General features: G+C 37.2%; 1 protein-coding gene across 14 annotated transcripts in view; it reads right to left on the bottom strand.

The window, feature by feature from the left end:
- Positions 1 to 27,789, bottom strand: part of TANC2 (tetratricopeptide repeat, ankyrin repeat and coiled-coil containing 2) — a 369,328-nt gene that overhangs the window by 65,724 nt on the left and 275,815 nt on the right. For all 14 annotated transcript variants that reach the window (XM_072781222.1, XM_072781217.1, XM_072781218.1 and 11 more), the window contains 4 exons: positions 26,904 to 27,185; positions 22,340 to 22,473; positions 13,747 to 13,978; positions 729 to 895 (listed from right to left, as the gene is read on the bottom strand). In XM_072781222.1, coding sequence (XP_072637323.1) covers positions 729 to 895; positions 13,747 to 13,978; positions 22,340 to 22,473; positions 26,904 to 27,185 — 815 coding nt within the window. The remainder of the gene's footprint in view (positions 1 to 728; positions 896 to 13,746; positions 13,979 to 22,339; positions 22,474 to 26,903; positions 27,186 to 27,789) is intronic.

Consider the following 27,789-nt stretch of genomic DNA (forward strand, 5'->3'; position numbering starts at 1 on the left):
TTTTTAATTCATCCTTCATCTTTAACAATCAAGCTACTGACCAGTAATAGTATATTACGTAATTTTCAGTCATAAAGATGCATTTATGTTGATTCATCCACATTCTTTAAGTTACTTTGATATTAATAACAAACATTTGCAAGGTGGTATAGCCAGGATTATAAGTATAGTTTCTGATCAAAGAAGGCAGCACAGCTAATTGGTCAACATGTAGGAATACTACTAAGTCCCTGGGAGAGGGGAAAAGGAGGGAGAAACTATAGACTGTAATTATTACAGGTGGTTGTATTAAAATAGTGGGATAGATATATAATGTATAAGCCTTTGATGCTCATCAAACAAGGCTATGGTTAGGCAAAAAAACGTTGGGAAACTATTCCAAACCAAGTATGAATGGGGGATACTGACTCAGCTACAATGAGAATGGCAGAGAGGATAAAGTCATTTATCCTTAAGCCCATTTATCTTTGCAGGCTCTGTTCCACATTTCTAGTCCTTCTTTCAGGCCATTAAGTGACCAGTGAGTGAGGATGGAAGATAAAAAAGATTTTAAAAAAAGAAAAAAAAAACAAAACAACAAAAAAAAACTTCTCTCCTAGTTGTGTGCTCCAGGACACAGTAGAGGTTTAGAAAAACTCATCACCAAGGGAACAAGGATCTAGAATTTTTTCTGTTTAAGCACTCCCCCAGGGAAATAATTTATGGTCCCAAAGCAAACAAACACATACCTGTAAACTGGTTCTAACTGTTACAATTAATTTGAGCCAAGAAGGAAATTTTCCAATCATTTTACTCAGAAATGATACAATTGTATCCCCATAATCCGGTTTGTGAAATTCTGCTTCATTTAATCCATCAATTAAGATGATGAAATCTTCATCTGGGATTTTTCTCTCTAAGACAGAAAGAAACAGATTACTTAATAATTACCAAGTGGATAACTGAGTTCTTTTTGGGTCTTTGATCATGTATCTGTTTGGGGAAAAAAATTAGAGAAGATCTCTTCTGTTTTTTTACTAAATGCTCAGGTACATAATTTATTATAAAGACAAAGCATAATTCATTTAGTGAATTTATTTTGTTTTTACCAGGGGTGTAAGTTTTATTACATATGTAATGTATGAAGTGTATACCTCCCCCATGTTATCAATTGTGAGACAGCCTGAACACATTTATGAAAATATGCACATCGAAATTCATTTTTTCTCCTATACTTAAAAAAGCTGAATATAATGCGTTGGTTTTTTTCTATCTGATAGCATTAATGAGAACAGAATCACATGTTCTTTTGGGAATTCCACTCCCCCTGAGAAAGGTTTAATGTGAAGTCCAAAGCAGTATATATGACTTCACATGAATGTGTAGTGGGAAGGAAGGATGGTGGAATGGAGAAAAGGAATCCCAGCCAATAAAGAGATCTCGAATTACGCAGATTGGATCCCAAGATCTTACAGAACTAGCAGCTTCCCAGACTATATCTATTGCAGCTTCAACGAGACCAGGCCCTTGTGTGATCTTCCTAGGATGAAGGAGTCACGTGGGAAAGATACCCACCACTTTTATGTTGCACTCCCTCCTAAACTCTGTACTCTCCTAACTTGACAAAATCAGTTTATCTTTAGGGCTAGGCTGTAGAAAAAGGCTTGGTAAATTTTCAGGCTTCAGCTTTCATTAAATGCTTAGTGATTCTTGAACCATAGTGAACAAATTAGAGATTTAAAAAATCCCAAGGCTGGAATGCACACTTTAGTACAAATGAATTGCAAGTAGTAAAGCAAAAATTACTACATTTGACCCTTGAACAACTTGGCTTTGAATTGCATGGGTACACTTACATGTAGTTTTTTTTTTTAGATATAGTACTATAGTACTCTATCTTGTACTGTATAGTACAAGTTCTGTAAATGTAAATATCTCTTATGACTTTCTGAATAACTTCTCTAGCTTACTTTCTTGTAAGAATATATTACATAAATACATATACCAGACACAATATGCATTAATTGACTATTTATGTTATTGGTAAGGCTTCAGGTCAATAGGAAGTTATTAATAGTTAAGTTTTTGGGGAGTCACGAGTTTTACTCAGATGTTCAACTCTGTAGAGGTCCATGCCCCTAGCCTTTGGGTTGTTTAAGGATTAACTGTGGTTAGTAGGACTTGACAGGTTCTGAAGGGAAGTAGTAGGGGAAAGAAAGTAGTTATTGGATAATTGAAGTAGAAAATAGGTTATATCTGAGGAGGAAAAGAGGAAATTGGTGACAGAAGAAGAGGTCTGTGGACTTCTGTACAAGATTGGCTCTTTTAAAAGAGTCAAGACCAATTGAAAATACATATTTTGGTTTTCTATTTGAAAATATGCAGATTTTTAAGATTAATAAAACTTTTATTTTCTCCCAAAAACTACAAGCTTTATATTTATAGGAATTTAACTTCAATATCCTAAGGACTATAAGTCAGTTCTCAAATTATGAAGAGTTTTAACCATTACTTTCATCTGGTGACTTTGAAATAAACTATGGATTCCAGCTCTCTTAACAATGATTATTAATGAAATAACATCCTTGGTGACATAGTACTAAGAAAAAACATACCTATAGGGAGTCCAAAGAATTGAGAGAAAAAAGTTGTTTGGAACTAACAGACTGACCTATAAATCTGGGGGCTCTTATGTTCTTTATTTTGAGGACCATGGCATCCATAAGCATAATTGTGTCTTTAATGTCCACAGAGGAATTTTCTAATTACATTTTCTTGGCAGCTGTAATAAATCTATCCATTGTTCCTGAGCACCATCACCTTGCCCCATCAAGTGGTGTGCTGAAGCCATCTCCTGGGTCCAGGAGAGCTCACTGCAGTATTTTTAAGAGACAAGTTGTTAAGCAGCTGGTAGCCTGAAATTGGCCAAGGTGGGAATATTTATTTACACAGTGGAAACCTGCAAATATTACAAGCCCTCCTTCCCCAGCTGGCTATTAAAATTTTATCAGCGATGCCAATGCCTCCACAACTTCAATTATAACTCACTTAACTTCACCCAGACTCCTTCATAAGAAAGCCATGATCTTCCAGTGGAGAAAGTCTGGTGATAATGTATCTGTGCTGGGATTTTCATTGGGAAAAACATTTCAAACACATTCTTAAGCATTAAAGATCAAGAACATGCTCTAAGTTATGATCTGGACATTTTAATGAATGAAATAATTCAATTGCTAATAAAATCAAATTCTCATTTGCATAAATTCCCAGTAGATGTTATTCATGCCATGAGTAAAGTAGACAATACATCATTTCTTCTTTAAAAAAAGGAAATATGTGCCCTATTTAAGATAATTATGTTGTTCCAAATCTTGCCTATTTTTTCCCTTTTTGATATTTGCTTCCTTGAAGAAGTTACTTAGAAGTCATCTATTAATACAGGTGATTTGAGGTATCAAGAATTTTTCATCTTTTAATAAGGACATCATGTTTGTCTAAAATTACCTTTTTAGAATTCAGAAGAATAAATGCAAAGGATTTCCAAATGTTGCTAATACTGTAAAACAACGAAAAGTATTCATAAAAAATTTCCTTTTCCTTTGCTAAATGATAAGGTACCTCAGTTATAAATTTAAGAGATGAGGCCTTAATGATATTTAGATATCATCTCTCAAATGCAACTAGCTTTACAAGAATGCTTCTGCATATTCATCTCCAAACTTATGCAGGTTATTTAAATACATACTCGATCATCAGCTTTAAAAGACTATACAGACAAATGAAAATTTTTTAAAAATTGGGGACTAACAAAGGATTGCTACTTCTTACTTATTATTATTATTTCTTAAAGTAAGCCCTACACCCACATGGGGTTTGAACTCACGACCCCAAGGATTAAGAGTTGCATGCTCTACTAACTGAGCCAGCCAGGTGCCCTGTCATGTAGGAAAATTTAAAGTGCAATTACTGGCACCTGGGTGGCTCAGTCAAGCAAGTCCTTTGGTTCAGGTCATGATTCCAAGGTCCTGGGATTGAATCCTGCATTGGGCTCCCTGCTCAGTGGGGAGTCTGCTTCTCCCTCTCACTCTTCCCTCTCCTCTGCTTGTGTGCTCTCTCTCAATAAAAATCTTTTTTTTTTAAGTGCAACTACCATCTACTATCACCATTAGTCATAGAATAAGAATATTTTAGTATTTAAAAAACAGGAAAGACCTAATCTATCTAACCTTTACATACATGTATATACCAAACTATATTCACACACATTCTAGGCTGTTTCTGTTTTCTTATTTTGTAATGAACAAATGAAAACTTCAAATGGACTGGTACTCGGAAGCCACTGTCCTAGCAGACAAGTCCCTGGAAGTTTTTAAGCTCTTTAACCTTTGTTTTTATTCTCTTGTAAAAATATATTCACCAGGGATTCCCTACTGCCCTTGCTTATATATACATTTAATGTATGCTGGAACTGACTTGCTTAGCAGTCCCATTCTGAGATTCTGTACCTAGGTATCTGAGGCTACAAGAGAAGAGATGGTAGCTAGTACTAAAGTCAGAACTAAATCCTACTGCATGGGATTTTACTACTGGTATACTGTATAGGAATTATCAAAAGTTAAAAAAAAAGGCTCATATCAGAGAACATTTCTGTTCAGAAAAGCTGCCCATTACATGTGATTTTCCTTTTAGTTGTGACAACCAATTAGTATCTCCTGTCATTGCATACTGGTGGCTGAAGCAAAAGCTCACCATAAAACTTCAAAACTTTTCCATTTGCTTTATATATATGTATGTTTCACTCTTAAAAATTTTTTTTGAGAGAGAGAGCATGAACATGTATGCAGTGGGTAGAGAGAGAGAATCTTAAGGTAGCCACACCCAGTGCTGAGGCTGATGTGGAGCTCAATCTCATGACCCTGAGATTGTGACCTGAGCTTCACCAACTAAGCTACCCAGGTGCCCTCATTTGTGTTTTAGTCATCACACTTGTAGAACCTTAAAGTGTTGTGAAAATACTTTCATTTTTATTTTTTTAAAGATTTTATTTATTTATTCATGAGAGACACAGAGAGAAAGAGAGGCAGAGACACAGGCAGAGGGAGAAGCAGGCTCCATGCCGGGAGCCCGATGCGGGACTTGATTCCAGGTCTCCAGGATCACACCCTGGGCTGAAGGTGGCGCTAAACTGCTGAGCCACCGGGGCTGCCCTACTTTCATTTTTAAAAGAAAAAATGTACAATTTGAAATTTAGCTTCTGAATCTAAACTGAAAGTGTTTTCTACTGAGCTTTCCTGGAAAGAAAGCTTCCCTACCTTTAAGATTTTTTTATCTTAAAACTTGTGATAAAATTTAATATATTTAATTGTGAAGATCTTAACTATACACTTTGATCAGTTTTGACAAATATATATACTCATGTAACTAACATCCCAATCAAAATATAAAACACTTTCATCATTCCAAGAAGTTCTTTTAGATTCTCTCCTAATCAATCCTCAATAGGTAATCACTCTTCTATCACACTTGTTTCTTTTGCTTAACATGATTTTGAGATTGGTCTATTTTGTTGAGTATATTATTAGATTGTTTCTTTTTAATACTATGAAGTATTCTATTGAGTGAATATACTACAATCCATTCTTCTGTTGATGGACATTTGGGTTGAAACCAGTTTTTAACTACTATGAAAAAAGCTGCTATAAACATTCTTGTACAATTTTTTTTTTTAACAATGTAGATAAATGTTTTCATTTCTTTTGGGTAAACACATAGGCATAGAATTTCTTGGTCATAAAGTAGCTTTATATTTAACTTTATAAGGAAATGGCCAAATAGTTTCCAAAGTAGTTGTACCATTTTATACTCCCACCAGCAATGTGTGAGAGTCCCAGTTGCTTATCATTGTCACCAACATTTGATGTTTGACTTAAAAATTTTTAATTATTCTAGTGGGAGTAAAGTGATGTCTCACTGTGATTTTCATTTTCATTTTCCTGATGACTAATGATGTTAAACTCCTTTTCATGTGCTTGTAGGTACACCTGTGTTACCTTCTTTTGTGAAGTGGCTAAATTTTTTGTTCATTAGGATTATATTGAATCTACAGACCAGTTTGGAGAAAAATTCTTATCTACAAACATGGTAAATTGTTTCCATTTACTAAGTTCTTTAATTTCACTCTGCAATGTTTTGTGACTTTCACTGTGGAAGTCTTGTAAATCTTTTGTTAAATTTATTCTTAAGTATTTTGATTCTACATAGAATATGATTTGTTCCAGTTATCTACTGCTACATCAAACAGAGCGGGGTTACTCAAATAGCTCTGGGCTGAAATCATCTGGAACAAAAACTCACATTGCAGGGCTAGAATGAACAGTCAATTAGAACACTTACGTAGTTTGTACTTCTTTACTTCTTACGTGACAATGCAATCCTCCAAAAGCAAGTGTTTCAGTGAGCAAGATGGAAACTGCATGGACACTTATGACCTAGCCTCAAGATATCATATAGCATCACTTTGCAGTATTCTATTGGTAGAAGCAGTCATAAGCCTGCTAATATTCAAGAGGAGTTACAGACCCCCAACTCTGGATGGGAGGAATGTCAAAGAATTTGCAGCCATCTTTTAAAACTGCCACACTGCTGAGGTGCCTGCCTGGTTAGACTGGAGAAGCAAGTGACTTTGGATTTTGGGATCATGAATTCGGGTCCCAAACTGGGTGTGGAGATTACTTATATAAATAAAAAAGCTTAAAAAAAACCCACCCTGCTACATTCCTTATTTAGTTTCAGTTTTTGTTTTCTTCCAGTATAAAAATACAATAGATACATGCATATTGGCCTCATAGCCTGGAGTTCTGCTGTATTTATTATTAGTTCCTAGTAGGTTTATTTTTTCTTCTGTAGATTCCTGAGAGTGTTTTAGGTAAATAACCTACAAATAAAGACAGTTTTATTTCTTCCTTTCCAATCTTAACTATTTGGTTGTTTGCTCTCCTATTGTGCTAAACTTGGGCTACTAGTGAAATGTTGAATGCTTAACTTAAGTGATGTGAGTGAGAACATTCTTGTCTTGTTCCTGATACTAGGGGAAAATATTTAACATTTCATTGTTAGCTGTATGTTTTCTGGAGTTTTCCTTTATTAGACTAAGTTTTCTTGTATTCCTAGTTTGCAGATAGTTTTTATCATTAATTGTAATATTTAGTCAAATGCTTTTCTATATTTGAGAACATCATGTATGCATATTTTACATAAATATGTATTTATATAAAGACATAGATTTTCTCATTTATCTCATTAATATGATGAATTACACTGATAAACTCTCAAATGTTAAACTAACATTGCATTTCTCATTGAGTAGGACTAATTGATTTGCTATTAGTTTTGTTTTTTTTTAGGATTTTGCTATTATGGTCATGAGGAATACTGATCTGTAATGTTCTTTTCTTACAAATTCCTTACTGTATTTTGGTTTCAGTGTAACATTTGTCTAACAAAACAAGTTGAGAAATGTTCCCATTTCCTTCAATTTTCTGAAAATGTGTGATAGACATTTTTTATCTTTCCAATTTTACTGTTTTTACAGAAATATTATTTCTTCATTAAATATTGAAAACAATTCATCGGTGAAACTATTTGAGCCTGGAGTTCTTTTGTTGAAGATTTTTTTTCCTTTCAAGTTATAAATTAAAATTAAATAGATAAGGGCTATTCAGATTTTCCGTTTCTCCTGAGTCACTTTTGGTAAGCTGTATTTTTTAGAGGATTTGTCCAGTTTATGTTGTTGAATTTATGTTATAAGGATGTTTATAATAATCTCTTATTTTTCTTTTAATGTCTATAGGAATTGTAGTGTTATCTCCCTTTTATTTAAAATTTTTAAAAATATTTTATTTATTTATTCATGAGAGACACACAGAGAGAGAGGCAGAGACATAGGCAGAGGGAGAAGCAGGCTCCCTGCAGGGGAGGATGTGGGACTCCATCCTGGGACTCCAGGATCACACCCTGGGCTGAAGGCAGATGCTTAGGTGCTGAGCCACTCAGGCGTCCCACTATCTCCCTTTTATACCTTTTAAGATTTTATTTATTTATTCATGAGAGACAGAGCCAGCGACATAGGCAGAGAGAGAAGCAGGCTCCATGCAGGAAGCCAGACGTGGGACTCGACCCCCCCCCCCCCCCCCCCCCCCCCCCCCCCGTTCCCAGGATCACGCCCTGGGCTGAAGGTGGTGCTAAACGAGCCACCCAGGCTGCCCATATACCTGATGTTAATTTGAGTTTTTTCCCCTCATTTTCTTGATCAGTCTTGCTAGGGATTTATTCATTTTAAATATTAATTTCTATTTATTAATGTCTGCTCTTGTTTTTACTATTTCCTTCTTTCGCTTACTCTGAGTTTATTTTCCTCACTTTTTTCTGGTTTATTAAGCCAGAAACTTAGACATTGATTTTACCCTACTCTTTTTTGAGATACTTTATAAACTTCCTTTGTGATTTCTTCTTTGTTTAATGGGTTATTTAGAAGTATATTGTTAAATTTCTAAATATTTGGGGATTTTATTTGTATTGATTTCTCATTTAGTTCCATTATCTTAGATAATTTCTATTAAGATTTGATTTTTTTTTGTAGGTACAATAAATCTGATTGATTTTTATTACACATCTTAGTTTAGAATCACTTTTACATTCCTAGACAAAGAGATGATACAAATAAATATCAATTGTAAAACTTAGAGCCCCAAGTATTGGCATATTCTTTGTCTAAAAGTAGCCAAAGAGAAGGTCAAGTTCAATAGTAACTCCAAAGAGCCATAAAGCCCACTGCCTCCTGCCTGCCCCAGGATCACTCCTTTCATAAATAACCTCAAAAGCATTTCATTCAAAATAACAAGGGCGGGGAGAAGGTGGCAGATTTCCAAACAGTACCAGACAAAACCATGCGCAGTAGACAACAGCCAGGCCCACTGTCCTTATCCAGTTCCCTCTGAGCATTTTGATTATGGTTTTTAGAGTGTATATTAATAGCCCCATTTTCATCCACGGATGGTGTTGAGATGGCCCAAGGTGTTGTTTGCAATGAGCCTCGACTGTAAGTGGGAAATGTGAGGCAGAACTGATACCCCATGTTAACAGGGAATCAACACTTCTCAAAAACTCGGCAACAATTCTACATTCAGTGAGGGAGGACTTACAAGAGTCAGACAGGAAAAGCAGAGAGTGGCCTAGGCCTGAACTGCAGAACTCTCTGACGCCCTTGGTCATGGAGGTGTGGGTGGTACAATTCAAGCAGCATGCAGGCATTCAATGGGGAACAATCCAACATTAGGTCAGAGTCTTAAGAAAGTGCTTCATGCCTAGGATTTGTGGCCTTGGGGTCTGAATCCAGGGATCTGGGAGACAGGTGACTTTAGAATATGAAGCCAGATACATACATTCTTATTGATCAGAGCAAAAAGGGGCTCGATGAAGGTTGAAGAAAAAAAAAAAAAAAGATTTGAGTTTTTTGAAACCTTCAGACTTGGTTTTATGGCCCAGAATATGGTCCTTGTGCACTTGAGAAAAATAGATATTCTGCAGTTATTGGGTGGTATTCTACAAATGGCGAGTAGATCATATTGGTTGACAGTGTTGTTGAAATCTACACATTTTTTTTTATCTGCTTGTTCTAATACTTAACTGAGAGGTGTTAAAATCTCCAGTTATGACAGGATGGAGTCTCACAAAGGGCTCTCTGCATGAAGCCTGCTTCTCCCTCTGCCTATGTCTCTGCCTCTCTCTGTGTCTCTCATGAATAAATAAATTAAATTCTAAAAAAAAAAAAAGCGGGGGGGATGCCTGGGTGGCTTCAGCTCAGGGCCTGATCCTGGAGTTCTGGGATCAAGTCCCACATCAAGCTCCCTGCAGGGAGCCTGCTTCTCCCTCTATGTCTCTGCCTCTCTCTCTCTTTCTCTGTATCTCCCATGAAAAAATAGATAAAATCTTAAAAAAAAAATCCAGGGGCAGTCTGGGTGGGCTCAGCTGTTTAGCGCCGCCTTCAGCCCCAGGGCCTGATCCTGGGGACCTGGGATCGAGTCCCACGTCAGGCTCCCTGCCTGGAGCCTGCTTCTCCCTCTGCCTGTGTCTCTGCCTTTCCCCACACGCCCCACCTCTCTCTCTCTCTCTCTCTCTGTGTGTCTCTCATGAATAAATAAATAAAATCTTTAAAAAAATCCAGTTATGATTATTTGCCTATTTATCTCTAGTTCTATCAGTTTTTGACTCGTGTTCTTTTTCACTTAAAAAACTTTTTATTTTGAAATATTTTTTAAATTCTTTTTAGAAAACATTTATTTAGTGAAGTACATTTGATATACAGTGTTATATTCATTTCAAGCGTACAACATAGCGATTTGACAATGATTCATGTAATCTGAGCTTCCATTATTAGGCATTTACACATTTAGGATTATTTTATCTTCCCAGAAATTGATCCTTTTATTTTTATCTCAAATTGCCCTCTGTTAACATTGTTGTTAAATCTTGAAGCCTGCTCTGCCTCACATTAATATACCCACTCCAGCTTTCTTATGCTTCCTGGTTACAGGGTATATATTTTTCTATCCTTTCACATTCAATCTGTGTCTCCATATTCAGATAACCTCTCTTGTAGATATAGCATATTGCTGGATCTTGCTTTTTTATTTAGTCTGGTAGTTTCTGCTTTTAGTAGAAATGCTCAGTCCATTTAAACTTAATATAATTATTGATATGATTGATTTTATGTATAGCATTTTGCTTTTTTAAAAAAATTAATTTGATTTTGTGTTTTGGTTCAGTTCTACAGCATAATGATTTGATATCTGTGTACACTGTGAAATGATAACCACAAGTATAATTAACTTCTATCACCTTACACAATTTAAACTTTCTTTTCTTGTGATGAGAACTTTTAAGATTTACTCTCTTAGCAAGTTTCAAATATGCAATACAGTATTATAACTATAGTCACCATGCTGTTTATCTCTATGACTTACAAATTTTATAATTGGAAGTTTTTTTCTTTGACCCCTTTCTTCCATTTCTCCCATACCCCACCCTCCCTACCTCCAGCAACCACCAATTTGTTCTCTGTGTCTAGCAGATTGATTTCTTGGTTTTGGTTTTTTAAGATTCCACATATAAGTGAGATCATATAGTATTTTCCTTTCTTTGCTTGACTTTCTGCTTCTAACACTTACTGTAGCCTAACCCTATACTCATTTTTGTTCTTCTTATATTTCATTTTTTTAATTTAAAAACTTAAAAAATTTTTGAGTATAGATGACACATAATGTTACATTAGTTTCAGGTTTATGACATAGTGCAACTTCTCTAAGTTATGCGATGTTTACCACCAATGCAGCTACCATCTGTCGCCATACAACACTTATGATATCACTGACTACATTCTCTTAGCTGTGCCTTTTATTCTCACTTGTTCCATCTTTTAAAACACTTTTATTCTGTTCTTTCTTTCCTGCCTTCATTTTGGTTAATAAAATAATTTTTAGTATTTTACTTATTTTTATAAATTATATTTCCAGCTATTGCTTATGATGGGGATTTGTTTTAAAAGTAAGAACCTGGGAATCAGGTGGAATAATTAAATTCACTTAGAACAATATTTATCAATAAGGATACCTAAAGCTGCTTATGGAGATCTACATGAGCAGCAGATATATATAAGAGGCAAAACTGAAACACAAGTTGAGAATCTAGAGCTGAATCTACAAGAATTTGTATACTTTCTGTGAATTGGCTATAAGATGTAGATCCTCGTATCACTGTCCTTCCTTCAAGGCACTCAGTATATGAGCAATTTCTATGTTCACTCATTTGTTCGAACTATATTTCCTGAAACGTCTACTATGTTTAAGGTGAGGTAACCATTACAAAGGATAAAAGATGAATGAGAAAAGGCTTCTAACTTCAGTAGCATATAATCTAGTCAAAGGGATAGGATAGGTATAGAAATAGCTAATTCTTAAGCACAAAGTATAGTATCTGACACATAGTTCAGTAAATATTAGTAATAAAATTTTAAATTCTTATTATGCATATAACAATGTGTTAAGTAACATAAATTAGAAATTTTTAAAACCCTAATATCAATTTGGAAGGATACTGTATCTTACTAGAGGGTGGCAGGTAGATCAGCAGACCTTTTACAAATGAGGTGGCATTTAAGTTGGTTGTTGAAAGATGGGTAGAGTTCTGACAGAGATGTAAACGAAAGGCATAACAAGAAACAGAAACAATGAGCAAATATATGGAGGCAGGAAAATGTAGGTGAGTGTTTAAGAACTGCTTGAGTATTTTGCATGTAGACACAGGATTCGTACAGATAAAATTGAATGATGAAAGTGATACTTCATGAAGCTTTATTTGGAAGTAGTACATAAAGTCTGCAAGACTGCAGAGGCTGGGGCACAGCTTCCCTACCAGCTGTATCAAGAATGGTTGAGGTGTGCTTAAAAATGAATCTTGTTAGCCCTCAGGCACTGGGGGCTTGGCACAGCTGTAACCTCAAGGTCAGTCATGTCTAGCTATAAGGATTTCTGATTTTCTATTCCAGTATGCTATACAAATTTTTATAATTTTCTAAGTGTGTTATGATGTGAAAGAAGCACTAAACCAATAAGCCAGAGAAGACCAGGAAGGGTAGTAATACAGATACGATGTCATGAGCAGCTGAATGGCTTGTGAGGTGACAGTGGCAGGAATGAATTTGAGATTGATAGATGTAAGAAACATCATGAAGGCAGAATTAGCAGGATGTAGACTGTACAAAAACTATGTTTTAAAATATCTATAGAGAAATTCCAAGGTTGAAAAAAGTATAGTACGGAGAAACTAATAGGTAATAGAGGGATAGAGAGGTCATCAGAGTTGAGAAGAGAAACTCTGATATCCAAGTAATTAGTATGGAGGTTGAAAGAAACTGAAGATGGTGGCCGGAAAAAAGAAAATTATAATCAGTTTTTCTTATTGAGTACCTCCAAAACCTTCAAGAAAGATATAAAAGTCTGTCGGGAATAAACACGATTGCTCAGGAACCTCATGCTCACTTGAGTCCTTTTCTTGGGCTTCCAGCACTGATAAAACACTGTTAAGGGGATGGGGCAGACACGGGTGAAGGAGGAGATGCTTGCACGTAGGCCACAGCTGATGCTAGAGTTGCAGAGGAAAGAGGGAGGAAAGGCATGAGCATGAGAGGAAGATGGATTCCATTTCATTCCCCCCATACATTCTTAAATATATCTTAAATACCTTTTAAACAGTTTTTAGTGGAAAGCTGATTTTTAGGATATACACAGATTTGTACAACCATGGATGCCATTTCATTTTATCTGACTGTGGAGTAAAACGAACAGACATAATGATGAGGAAGTTTCTAACTGCACAAACTCTACAACACTGAGTTAGAATCATGGCTTTACTGATTTTTTGAACTCTACAGAAAGGACTAGAGGCTCTACTATCTTTAGTACAAGAAAAGTGTATTCTCTTTGGAAGCGAGAATGAGAGGTTTTATAAAGCTAGGGTGAAGTGGAAGTTCCTGCAGGAATTCTCATGTTTTCAAGTAAAGTCTTTTCTATGTTAACTGTATCCCATGGGACATCAGCTATGGCACATTTGGTTTTGGCCATGTGATAAAAAGAATCATTTCCATGGCATGTTCTAGGTGAACTTGGGGCTCTAAAGCTTCCACCTTTCGCCTTCTGTGCACCTCAGCTGTACCTTTGTGGAGATTTTCCAGGGGCTCGAGGACTCCTCTCCGGAAGGAGGCCATGGGGTCTTGAACACAGGATCGAAGGCTCAGCATGCTCTGTAAATGAGGCTCCCGAAGAAGCTGCTCCCGATAGGCCGCTAACTGAGGCGAGCGGCAGAGCAGGGCGGCAACATTGTGGACAAATTCTGGTACTAGGCAGGTGTAGGCATTATCTGCTTGGCAATAGTGATAGGCAACCACCTACAACGCAAAGATGAGAATGCAAACAGATTTATCAGGAGCAAGAGCAACAGCCATGGTTACTATATGATCATTCTCTAACACTGTCTTCTGTCTCTCCATTCCTCAACTTTTTCAAGTAAAAACAAAAGCTGCTATTCAGAAACTGCCTGCTTTATCTGAGATCAGAAATTTGATATAATATTTCTATTGGGGCAGCCCTGGTGGTGCAGCGGTTTGGCGCCGCCTGCAGCCTGGGGTGTGATCCTGGAGACCTGGGATCTAGTCCCACATCGGGCTCCCTGCATGGAGCCTGCTTCTCCTTCTGCCTGTGTCTCTGCCTCTCTCTCTCTCTGTGTTTATGAATAACTAAATAAAATCTTTAAAAAAATATTTCTATTGTATACAATATCATAATTCATAATTAAAATTTTTAATGCAAACTGAGTTTCGAATTGTAAGATTCCTTTGTAGAATTCAGGTTTTGGATTATAAGAAATAAAAACAAACCTGAGAATAAAGATTTACATTTATCTCTTTAATATTTATTCAGCATGGAACAGGACAAGAAAAAGTCCAATCTTGTAATAAAGCATTAGGAATAAAATGATCACAGAAAAGCCATGTTAATCTCAATAAACACATTCACTTATTAAATCCTTACTTTTTAATATTAATGTTGTTACAATAGCTTTATAAAAAATCATTTGGATTTAAGAATTAGCATTAAATATTTTCTAGCACCAGAGACAATCAGAATTAGATGACAGGAAAGGACTGAGATTTTTGTTAGCCTCAGATCTTAAATTCAAAGAAGTTAGAAAATACGTGAGTCTTAGCATCTGGGCTATCTGGCAAGAACCTGATTTTAACCTTTGGTTGGTTTGAATTTTTACAGAACTCATTCCATACCTTCTGTTGTTCTCTTTGCCTCAAGGGCAAGGGTGATTTTAATCTATAGCTCTCTGTTGGCTCAGTACTCACAGAAGTCATGGGACTGATGAGGTAACATGAAATTGGCAGGGGAGATTCAGCTTGAATGTATTGAAGACACCTGGCATGGTGCTCCGCACAAGGAAAGTGCACAGTGATGCCAGCTGTTGCCTTCCCCCTTCCCCTCCTCTTCCTCTCCATCATCATCATCAATCATCATCATCATCGTCATCATCAACATCAACATCAAGGTTCTGTATACTCTCTTTTTTGGCTACTGGTTTTGTGCCTTTAGGCAGGTGAAAACTGCCCTAAGAGCATTCATAGATATACTAGTCCAGCTTTTCTATCATCTCTCAGAGAACAGTCATCCACTAAAGTGTTCTGTTTTGAAAAGACTCCTGATCTATAGGTATGGTCATCGTTGCTCTTTAACAAACACTATAAATATAACTTTTTTTAAACACCTGAAACTTTTTTTTAAACACCTGAAATCCTTCTCATTAAGCACACACAGAAAAATTTAATACAGGAAATGTTACTAACCATAGAAAGCTGAGGATAGGAATTGCTTGTGAGTGAAGCAATGATATCTGAACACAATATGGAGTTGGAAATGAGAAGTTATATATAAAAAAATCTCCACTCTTTTCTTTAGATAGATTGCTCATTGCTTTATTCTACCTACTTAAGCACAACATAAGGACCCAAAGAGAAAACCTGGCAGCAACTGATCTGTCCTCTTAATGAACAGTGAATGTCAGTGTTTATGTCCACATGGATACAAATATCCACTTCATAAAAAGCAAACAGCCAATCTCTGAATCAATATGAACTTTCATCATATTTTACCTTGATTGATTCCACATGTCAAGGTGAAGCATGGCTGAGAAATCAGCTATAATTTATACTTTATCTAAAGTAATGGGATATAAGTTTGAAGATTAAAAATTCTGAAATTTAGGAAGAGATTTCTCTTACTGATATTTTTAAAAATCATCTGTGCTCTTGGCTGACTGAGGTTTTATCTAACAAAGGTCATTGCTAAAGTTACCCCTTCTGTGGCTACCCTTCTTTCTTTTAATTTAAAATATTTCCTCAGCATTCCAAATATAAAGTCTCAATTGCTTTGCAGACTTCAAGCAGAAAGACCATTCAACATCTTCACAAAATTTGCACTGTGGCTCAAAATAGGTTATTTACTACACATTTCAAAGTAGTTATGCAGCATATGTACATAGAATATGCACACACAGTTAACTGACAAACACACGTTCATTCGTCAAACCTATCTGATACTTCCTCCAAATTGTCTATTGACACCATCTACAACTTTTCCTACATATACAAATAGAAACACGTCTGGTAATGTAGTCTTCTTCTTCAGTGTCTCACAGTGTTCAGTGGTATTCGATTTTTCCCTACAGCTTTGAGAAAGTTATCAAGGCCACCTATATTCAGTCACTATCATTCCAATTTCTTGGAAATGATTTGGAAGTAGTCTACGTCCAATAAATCAGCAGGTAGAAACTTTCTCCTTGAATTCTTGTCTCTGATGATGATTTGTTGGAATTTCATTTTGAGCTATGCCTCTCATATTATAAATTTATCTCCATTTCAAAGTTTTCTTAAGTTAAATCCCTCTACTTTTTATTAAAATAATTCTACCCAAAATATGTTTGATATGACCAGAATTATATTAATTCTTTGGGGAAGACAGTGAGTAGATTTTATTTTTTTATTTACTTATTTTTAGAGAGGGCGAGGAAGAATCTTAAAGAGGTTCCACACTTAGTGCAGAGTGTGCTGAGATCATGACCTAACCTGAAATCAAGAGTCAGACCCTTAACTGATTGAGTCACTCAGATGCCTCAATAGAAAGTTAAATTTTAGATTACTCCTATGAGGGAAGAAAGCAAAAGGCAGGTTTGTAGGTTATATAGGCAAAAGACAAGACTGGAGGTCAGTATAGCTCTGGGTATAAAAAAACTGATCTGGGGCTGGCTCAGTCTGAAGCATGCAACTCTTTAGCTTGAGGTTGTGGGTTTAAAGCCCCATGTTGGGTGCAGATATGACCTAAAAAAATAAAATCTTAAAAAAATAAAAAGCTTTGATTTAATGCTGTGTATAAGAAATCATAAAATGAAGTATAATCCTTATCAAAGAGCCTAATCAAATGATTGAGTGGCAGCAAATCTGTCAGGCTCCTCTTCAAAATCCCAGACCCTCACTATCCAAGACCATTTTCTACTTCAAATGAATAATCTGTGACAGGATTAAGCTAATCTCACATAAAGAAAAGGCAAAAAAAAAAAAAAAAAAAAAAAAAAGAAAAGGCAGCTCTGATTTGGAATTCATTTGGAAATAAAAATTTGGCTTACATAATGGCTAGCATTTGTACCATTTAAATTCTAATGTTGCAAATGCCCTCCCTTCAGGTCTGCTCTCATAATCTTGCTCCATGTCTCCTTTCATCACTCCTTGAGTTTCCTCATCTCCACTGAGTGATTTCTTGCTCAATACATCCCCTTCCAACACTTAATGTGACTTCTAATATTTCCAGGGACCTGGAGGCTTACTTAGTTTGAATAATGACCTTCTCTTGCCTTTCTGTCCCTCAACTCTGACTCTAATCCTTACCCTTAGGCTGGAAGCTAAGAATAGCTCCAGACTTGGGTTTTGCCTCAGTAATTTTCCAGCGTGGAGGTCTACTTTTTTTTTTTGGCAGTAGAACTTTTATTTACTTTTTAACTTTTTATTTTGAACTAATTTTAGACTTACAGAAATGTTGCAAAAGTAGTACACAGAGTTTCTGTATATTCCTCACCCAGCTTCTCTTTTTATTAATATCTTACATAACCATAGCCTAATTATCAAAACTAGGAAATAACACTGGCACAATATTATTAACTAAAGGCATTATTCAAATTTTACCAGTTTTCCACTAATGTCCTTTTTCTGTTCAAAGATTCTATCCAGGACCCCATAATGTATTTAGTTGTTATTTCTCCTCAGGCTCCTATAGTCTGTAAGAGCTCCTCCATCTCTGTCTTTCATGACCTTGACACTTTTAAAGAATACTGACCAGTTACTCTGGTGACTGTCAATTTGAGCTTGTCTGATATTTTCCTCATAATCCAACTGAGATTTCTGGGCAAAAATACCACAAAAACAATGTTGTGTCCTTCTTAGTGTATCATATCATGGGGCCCACGATGTTGACATGTCTTGGTACTGGCGATGCTGACCTTGATCACTTTGGTTAAAAGTAAAGGTTTCTGCCAGATTTCTCTACTATAAAGTTACTCTCTTTCCCTCTGTAGTTAATAAAATATCTTTGGGGGATTTATTTACACTTTGCTTAAGATAGACATGACTGTGGAATTTAAAATGAGATCACTTCTTAAGTGTAATCACTAATTTCCTACTAACAATATGTAACATTTTCCAAATATTGAACATAAACATCTTGAGACTTTCTCTTGATGAGAGAGAGACTAAGAAGTGACAATATGGAGAGATGTAATTCCTGGAGCTCTTTTCAGCACTCATCACGATCTGACATATTACATGTTTGTTTATTGGCTTTCTCCCACCATGAGAACATGGGCTACGTAACAGCAGAGACTGTGTCTGTTTTGTTCATTGCCTTAACTTCAGTCTTCTTTAGAGGCATTCTAAACATCCATTCTAAATGAGTAAATGGATGATGATGATGATGGAAGCTCTTCAGCATTCAATGTATTTCCAAGGTGGTATTTATTCTGATTCTTCCAAAGAAGAGGCTAGAGATAGTTTATACAAAATATTTAGAAAAAAACAGATGTCTTTTAAAGTTGCACTGAGTTAGCAATGAATATGAAGGAAATCTGAGACTGTTTTCGGAAGCCCGCTGATAAGTGGGGAACAGTTAAAAATGTAGTTCGGGGAAATATGCTGCTTTGAGCTCTAGGCTGGAACTGTATGTCTATGAAGAAATTAGAACGCTATGATATTACAGATGACTCCCCATTCCTCATTACTAATTAACCATGACAAGAGATTTCTCTGAATACTGGAAAAAGACATTTTAAAACTCTTGTTCTTCTCTTGGAAATCCTCAAAAATAAGGAAAACAAGAAAGAGAAGTGCAAACTCCATGTATGGTTATCTATCTATAATCTCAGATTATAATATACAAGGATGGGAAGTGGATGTAGGATTTATAAATGACTTAACAGATAGAAGAAGGTGAAACAGATGCCTGCTGGGAGTAATGACAACAGGACTAAGCCAAATCATTTGTAAAACCTCAGAAAAGCACAGGAGTTAGAAGCACCAGCTACTATGGAAGAGGAGAGTGAGGAACAGAATTGAAAATACAGAAATTAGGGATCCCTGTGTGGCGCAGCGGTTTAGCGCCTGCCTTTGGCCCAGGGCGCGATCCTGGAGACCCAGGATCAAATCCCACGTCAGGCTCCCGGTGTATGGAGCCTGCTTCTCCCTCTGCCTGTGTCTCTGCCTCTCTCTCTCTCACTGTGTGCCTATCATAAATAAATAAAAAAAAAAAAATTAAAAAAAAAAAAAAGAAAATACAGAAATTATTTGAAGTTTATAAAAAAGGAGCAGTTAGATCTCCAGATAGCCACACCTACCCTGCCCAGCCAGGTGACTACCTTCCCCAGTACCCATAGGAAAGAGAATTATATTCATTAGAGAAACAAAACCAAGGAGAGTAGGCCTAGGGATATCAGGCACAGAATAGGTAAGAGACAAGTGCAGGACTGAAAACAAGAGACTTAAGTGAAAGTCTACATACTGAATGGTGAAATTCTAGCTCTTCTCTTGCCTAGCTCTAAATATATTTCCAGGATATATATCCTCCAGGAAAAAGATTGGAGGATGTTTGCTACAAAAGAACAGCACAAGGAAAAAATTTATGAACACTGACTTTTGAGTATTTCCAATAAAGACTGGCAGGTCATCTTACTGCTGAATAGTTAAGCTTTCTACTATACATATAAGCTTCCAATCGGTTTTCCAGTGCCTAACTACTAAGGAAGAGATAAGAGAAAATACTGCACCTATAAGACCAGAACAGAATGCTACAAAAAAAAGAAGGGAACAGGGCAGCCCCGGTGGCGCAGCAGTTTAGCGCTGCCTGCAGCCCAGGGCGTGATCCTGGGGACCTGGGATCGAGTCCCACATGGGGCTCCTTGCATGGAGCTTGCTTCTCCCTCTGCCTGTGTCTCTGCCTCTCTCTCTCTGTGTCTCTCATGAATAAATAATAAAATAAATAAATAAAAGAAAGAAAGAAGCTAAGTTGTGCTTTAAAAAAAAAAAAAAGAAGGGAACAACTAGGGCAAAAGAAAGAGCTATTAGAAATTAATGATATTGCTATAATGAATGATAGCCAATCCTTGTGAAAAGACTGGAAGGTAATGTTGAGAAAAATCTCTTTAAAGTAAATAAAAAATAGAATAATAAAAGTAGAATACAAGAAAGAAAGCTTCAGAAAAGTAGAATAAGAAATCTAATTTTTTATTAAAAAGAGTTGTAGGGGCAGCCCCAGTGGCTTAGCAGTTTAACACTGCCTTTGGCCCGGGGCGTGATCCTGGAGACCCGGGACTGAGTCCCACGTTGGGCTCCCTGCATGGAGCCTGCTTCTCCCTCTGCCTGTGTCTCTGCCTCTCTCTCTCTCTCTGTCTCTCATGAATGAATGAATGAATGAATGAATGAATGAATAAATAAATAAAATCTTAAAAATAAAAAAATAAAAAGAATTGTAGAAGGAGAGAACAGAGGAGATGGTGGTGAGAAAATTATCAATAAGTAGTACAAAAGCATTTCCTAGAATCAGAGAATATCTCTAGGGCTTGCTAGGTACCAAGAGAATAAATGGAAAAAAGGACCAAGAAAAATGGTGATAAAAAAGAAAATCCTAAATGTTTCTGCAGAGAAAAAAATAGTATAAAGAACTAGGTATATCATTTAGTAACACAATTATTAGCTCTAGACAGTGGAGCAATCCCTTAGAAATTGAGGGGAAATAATTTTTAACATAGTATTACATTTTTTCAAATCAATAGTAATGTATGAAAATAGAATAAAGATGCTTTTAGAAACATTAAGTTTTAAAAACTTACTTCCTAGGCTTTAGGAAGTTTAAAAACTTACTTCCTATGCTTTAGGAAGTTTAAAAACTTACTTCCTATGCTTTAGGAAGCCACCGGCAGATGTGCTCCACCAAAATTAGAAATAAAATCAAGAAAGAAGATGATGACATGGAATCAAACACAGAAGAAAAGTAATGGGAATTTCCAGGATAACAACTAGGTGGTAAGCCTCAAGAGTATCCTATGTCCAGACTGAGCTTGATGGAAGGCTCTAGATGGATGTCTCAGGGGAAATGCAACAGACGTGGAAAATTGTACTGAGAGGCCTTTTATAAAGCTATTAAGGATTATGGATTATAGCTGTAGATTTGAAAAATAATAAGCAAATTTTACTTTATTTAAAAAAATTTTTAAGTAGGCTACACATCCAATGTGGGGCTTGAACTCACAACTCTGAGATCAAGAGTCACATGCTCTTCCAACTGAGCCAGCCAGGTGCCCTCTGCCAAGAATAAGAAAAATTAAAAACGAGGCATTTCATAACCCTAGGAAAAACAAAATTGCTCAAGGAGGAAATGTTATCCTTGGTTCTACAATAAACCATATGTGCACAGTACTAATACTGAAAATACTATAATGCAGATTCACAAAAATCATGATATAATTGTACTGAGATGATGGAGGGAGGAAGGAAAGTACCAAAAATTCTCATCATCCTTAAGAAGCAGCAAGAGATAACGTATAAAACTGATGAAAAAGTTATACAGTATATGAATATTATTTAGAAACAGTGGAGGTAAAGATCAGAACAACTTCAGAGGTTGAAAGTGGCTGCCTTTGGGGAGAGGATGGGGTGAGATGGGGAAAAGAATTGCTGGTTTTTATTATAAGTCTTTGAACATAATTTCATTTGAAAATCATGCATATGATATAAATAGATATCATGCATATCTAAATCATGCATATGTTTAAATAGAAACTTAAAACTCAGACATGTAAAAAATAATATGGACAGTATAGCAGGAAGAGTTTTAAACTAGGAATGAAAATAAAAAACTACTGAGTGCTTATACTGTGACTTGGGTAAATCATATAACTTCTTTGAGTCTCGACTTCCTTATCTATTCATTATGGGACTCTGGTTATTTCTGAGGACCTTTCAAATGATAAGGCTTTGATTCTGTAATGACAAAGTATTTTTCTAGGAGAAGCAAAGAAAGAAAAACTTTTCTCCATGGTCTCATGGTATTATAGCTGTACACATTTCTGTCCACTTTGCCAAGGGGCCCTCTACCTTTGCCCCTTGATGTTAAAATGGAACTGGCATGACCACGCCCTGGAAACCCTATCGTACCTGTGAGGCTAGTCTCCGCATAGCCTCCTCCTGCCGCCTGCGCATTTCTGGGGTTCCTGGGCAGCTTCCACTGGGGATGGATGAGTGGGCTGAAGGTGGCTGGGTGAGTGGCAGTTCTCTGTTGGCATCCACATCTGGATTAAAAAGATGAGATGTTTGCATAAGATAATCATAAAACCCTGAATTAAAGGAGTACTGGTTAAATTCCACTTGTTCTATGATCCAACAATTCTATTCCAAGAGAAGTAAAAACTTAGATCTGCAGAAAAACCTGTACACAAATGTTCAAAAATCAAGATTCATATCAGCACAAAAGTGAAAACAACTCAAATATCTGCCTAATGAAGATTTAAAATATGGAATATCCAGGGGCGCCTGGGTGGCTCAATGGTTGAGTGTCTTTGGTTTAGGTCATGATCCTGGGGTCCAGGGATCTGGTCTCGCATTGGTCTCCCCATCGGAAGCCTGCTTCTCCCTCTGCCTGTGTGTGTCTCTGCCCCTCTCTTTGTTTCTCTCATGAATAAATTTAAAAAATTTTTTTTTAAAATATGGAATATCCATACAATGGAATATTACACTCACTCAAAGAAGCCAGTTACAAAAGACCATCTACTGTAGGATTCTCTTTAAATGAAATTTCCAGAGTAGAGAAATTCATAGAAACAAAAAGTAAATTGGTAGTTATATAGGGGTGGAAGTAGGGAGTTAGGAGGAGAATGGAGATTGACCATTAGTAGGCATTTCTTTTGGGAGAGAACAAAAATGTTCTAATATAGATTATGGTGATTGCTGTACAACTCTGTGAATATACTAAAAAGCACAGAGCTGAACAATTTAAGCGGGTGCATTGAATGGTATGTGAATTGTAGCTTAATAAAGCTGTTTTTAAAAAATTCCATTTGGGATGCCAGGGTGGCTCAGTCAGTTAAGCATCTGCCTCAGCTCAGGTCATGATCCAGGAGTCCTGGGATGGAGCCCTGTATCGGTATCAGGCTCCCTGCTCAGTGGGGAGCCTGCTTCTCCTCCCTGCTCTGCTGCTCCTGCTTGTGCTCTTTCTCTCTGTCAAATAAATACATAAAATCTTTTTTTAAAATTGCATTTGTTCATGTTATTTAGAAAGTGTCTTATCTCCTACTAGAAATTATAGACTATATATATATATGGATGCAGATCATAGCATAAAAATGGGAACTAAAATAAGGAGATTGCTGATGGTTACTAGCCATTGAAAAGCAGGAGGAATAGGGGAAGTCCTCATTCAACTCTGCACCAGTAGGACTGAATTAAGACTTCTTCCATCCAGCTGGGAGAGTCAATTCTCCGGTCATTGGAGCCAGTTTAGAATAACTTGGAAGACAGAGGTTGGGAGACAGCAATGGAAAAAGACTGAAAATGTGTGACCTGAGGTAAAGCTCAGTGACTGTCACTGTATCATTTCTGTTATGCACTTTCTCCCTGCCCTATTCCCCTTTATTTCTATCTGATTTTGTGGGCCGTTATTGACTGAATACTGTCTTCTAGCTACTGCCATTTGGAGAAGCACTCCTTTTTGTCAGAGTATCCTCACTCTCCGCTCAGTACTCAGAGAACAGGAATTTAAATAAGTTTATAGGTAGGCAGCAGTCAATATGCGCAGCAAACTAGCCAAACAGACTCCTGAAACGAGCAGACTAGGGAGTGGAGAGGTGGCTTACTTAACAGCTGTCTGGAGGCTTGGCAGCTGTTGGCAAATGTCAAGTCCAAATAATACCTACACTGAGACTTTTAGAGACAGGAAAAAAAGAGTCTCATATTAAGCAGAGCTTCCCTAACTACTGTACTGAGTATACCTGTAGTTAACGTAATAATGCCTAAATTACACAACAGGTTTATTTTTACAAAATGTTTTTGTTCTCTGGGTGTCTGCACTGGGGGGTGGGTGATGACGGTGGTGGTGGAGACTGACGGGGGAGTCAGGTTTGGGAAGGGGTGTAGGTGGAAGGCAGGATGACAGGCCTGTGCCGGTCTTGACAGCTTCCCAGGGACATGACAAGGTGGGGGTGAGCCGGGGGCTGAGCATCTGTGGGGGAAGGACAGAGCCAGGCAATGAAGTCCTGCAGGCGGAGCTGCTCACATCTTTCACAGCAGCACTGCACAATGTGGAGGAGGCAGGGGCGAAGAAAGAAGGCATATGATACAGAGATGGAAGATGGGAGCTCCAATGATTTTCCACCTTGTTTTCATTATTTCTACAACTGTATCCTTGGTATCACTGACTCAGGGTTAGGAAAACCATTGGGAATTCAAATAAACCTATCCAAGCTTGATGTAAATTAAACTCTGAAAAATTAAGCCATCTCTCTATACAGACATCATTCTTATTCATTAATGAAAGAAATTCTGCTATTGCCAGCAAAACTCCCAGTGCTGGCTTACATAATAACAGATTAATGCCAAAAAACAGCTCACATGCTTTATCAGTCACTTATTCTTGACCCTTCTTAAGGGCTAGTGGCTCTGGGAAGGTGGCAGAGGTAGAATGTAGTTTGGACTTCGGCAGATTACAACAAAAATTATTTTGTACAAAGCAACTACTGGTTCGGTGTAATTTTGATAAATACATAACCACATATTCTATCTCCTTTCACACTGGCTTCAAGTTTTCACAGTTAACTATCAGGCCAAATCTACAGTAACAACATATGGACATTTATCTCAAGAATGGGAGCGTCCTGATATTTTTAGAGTATCTTTGGAGATAAAAGGCAGTGGATGGATGTCAGAGAATAACTTAATGAACTACCTCTAAGGAACCCCTGCTTTGGGGAGCACATGGGCTGTGTTCTATTAACTCTTGCTCTCCCAGCTACCTTTGCTTTCTGAGAAAGCAGCTCTTCTTGCACTTGGGATTTAGTCTGTCCTGCAGGACTCTACCATTCTGTTATCTGCAACAGTGATACACAGAGGACTCAGAGAGGCTATTAGCCGTCTGGTTTCCTTTTTGACACACTCAAAGAGTCAACCTCTTGGATTACTCCGATAAGATATAGTTTGGTGTGACATTTAAGTACTCACAGAAAAACACTGGAATAGACTGGAAAGCTAATTTCAATGACTTTTCAACTTCAAGACGAAATGTTTTTAGAACCACAGAATCCTAACACAGGAACAAATCTTAAAGATCACTTCCTCATTTTACAGATGAGAAAACAGGTCTAAAAATTCCAATTAGAAGCCTTAAGTTACAAAGTACGTAGTCAATGGAGTGCTGGGGCTCCAACTCCATGACCCAACGCCAATCTACCTCTGAAGAGCTTCATGTAGAAACTAACAATGCTACTGCTTGTGAGGAAGGAGCTCTTCCATACCCATTTTCACCACACCCTGGTAAACAGGGACTCTCGATTCCACCAGCCTTCTCCATAGACACTAGATCTCCATGTGAGGTGTCCAGAAGGTGACCAAAGGTAATCTGCCTGCACAGTGACAGGAGGCTGCTAATTTCATCAGGAAGCAGGATGTCTGCAGGATGCTCAGTAGAGTTCCTGTTGAGTGTCTAGCATATGGTAGACTCTGTATCTACTATGATCTCAAGCCATCTCTAGTGGTTGCTGTCTGAAAATGTGCCATGAGCTACATTATTGATTTGGACTAACAGAGTAATACTTTTTGGTTTTGTTCCCTTATAACTAACAGAAGCCAGATAGACTGTTCTATACATATAGGGCATATAAGGAAGAAGAACTATACATTTCCTTTCTTCAGGTCAGTTTCTCCAACACGGAGAGGCCAGACAGCAAAATGAGTAAGAGACTGACCTCTGAAACTGACTGCTTAGGCTCAAATTCTTGTTTCACCATTTACTGGCTTTGAAACCTGGGAGGTCTACTTAACCTCTTTGAGCCTCAGACCATTTATCTGTGACATGAAGATAACAGGAACTACCTTACTGAGTTGATAAGAGGACTGGGTGAATTAAGATTTGTTAAGGTCTTAGAGAGTGCCTGGTACTAAGGACCATGTGAGTATTTTAAAAATAAACAAATAAGATCCTGATGGTGATCAGTAAGCTGTGCTTTGCCTGTGATGAAAGAAGTATGAATACATATGATATCTCAGCATCTTTTTACAAGGAATTAGAAGGAACCCTTCAAGGACACAATGAAGTTCAAGCCCAAACAGTGCAGTACTGACATCAAGAGTGAGGAAATGAAGGCTGTGAACAGACTGTGCTGGCTAGTAGCAAGAAGACATGGGCCCCGGCAGAGCAAGAGCTGACAGCGATAGATGCAATGGCTCTTACAGGCGATTGCTATAGTCATTGTCCAAAGGATAGATTAGCCAGACTGCCAGAAGGGAAGTCATAAATTTATTTCTAGAGAAAGGTTTTCTCAGTCACACTTAGGTGACTGCTAGATATGTGGGTTAAATGTAAACAGGGTATTACATTCTTTGTCTCAACTCTGAATTAATGGTCCTCACATGCAAGTCAGGTTTTGCAGATCATAAAATAAAAAGGATATTAGACTTAATATGTCAGAAAAACATCCCGAACAACGAAGTAGTACAAAAAAGGAATACGTACGTTTGGGGGAGGCATGTGGGCTGTCTGAGGCAATCTGCCTCATCCGTGTTCCATGGCAGCTGAGGGCCACCAGTCTGGAGATGATGGCAGTTTTGCCGAACCCAATATTTCCCACAATCACTACTCCTTGGTTCACACTGGCATTCGAACTCTGAAGTTGAGCATCTATTTCGTGGAAAACCCAATCCCGACCAACAAACACGGACTCTGTAGTGATGCTGGGCACTTCAAAAAGCAGAGGCTTCAGGGAGATATCTGGAGGCCTATAAGGTGCAAAGTGAACTGGAAGGAACAATAAGAGAACACAGAATTTAGGCCAAACTGTCATCACTGAAAGAAATACAGAAGAAAAGCAGCATGGTTTAGGAGACTATTAGTTACAGTACAATAGTATTCTGTAACTGTTGTTACAGTTACTCAGCAAATAATTGCTGAGTAGCTCTAATTGTTACTCAGCAAATAATACAACTCAAAATGGGTTCTACACAGATAGCAGGTGAGGTAGGGTCATTTGATACCCTAGTTGGCACAAAACAAACATGGTTAAAATGTCAATGATTTATGGAATAGTCAGAAAGACACAGTGATATTCAAAATTATTAAATAGTGGGGAATGCCTGACACGAGCAATCAGAATGGATGTGAAAGTAGTACAGAAGCAGGGTCCTTATGGCTTCCTTCTATGACTGGAGATAACCTTCTAGCTGCAGGATTGTGGGAAGATACAGGGTTGGAGTTCCTGGGAGAGAGTCCAAGCTGTGGCAGAGCATCCAGATGGCTTACAGCATCAGCTCTTTACCAACCAGCGAGGACATATTTCAATATTTAACAACTAATGTGGCTAAAACCCAAAAACTTTACTAATCAGTGCATATCAGTCTTGCAA

Source organism: Canis lupus, chromosome 16 (genome assembly GCF_048164855.1).
Source record: "Canis lupus baileyi chromosome 16, mCanLup2.hap1, whole genome shotgun sequence".
NCBI classification, from domain to species: Eukaryota; Metazoa; Chordata; class Mammalia; order Carnivora; family Canidae; genus Canis; species Canis lupus.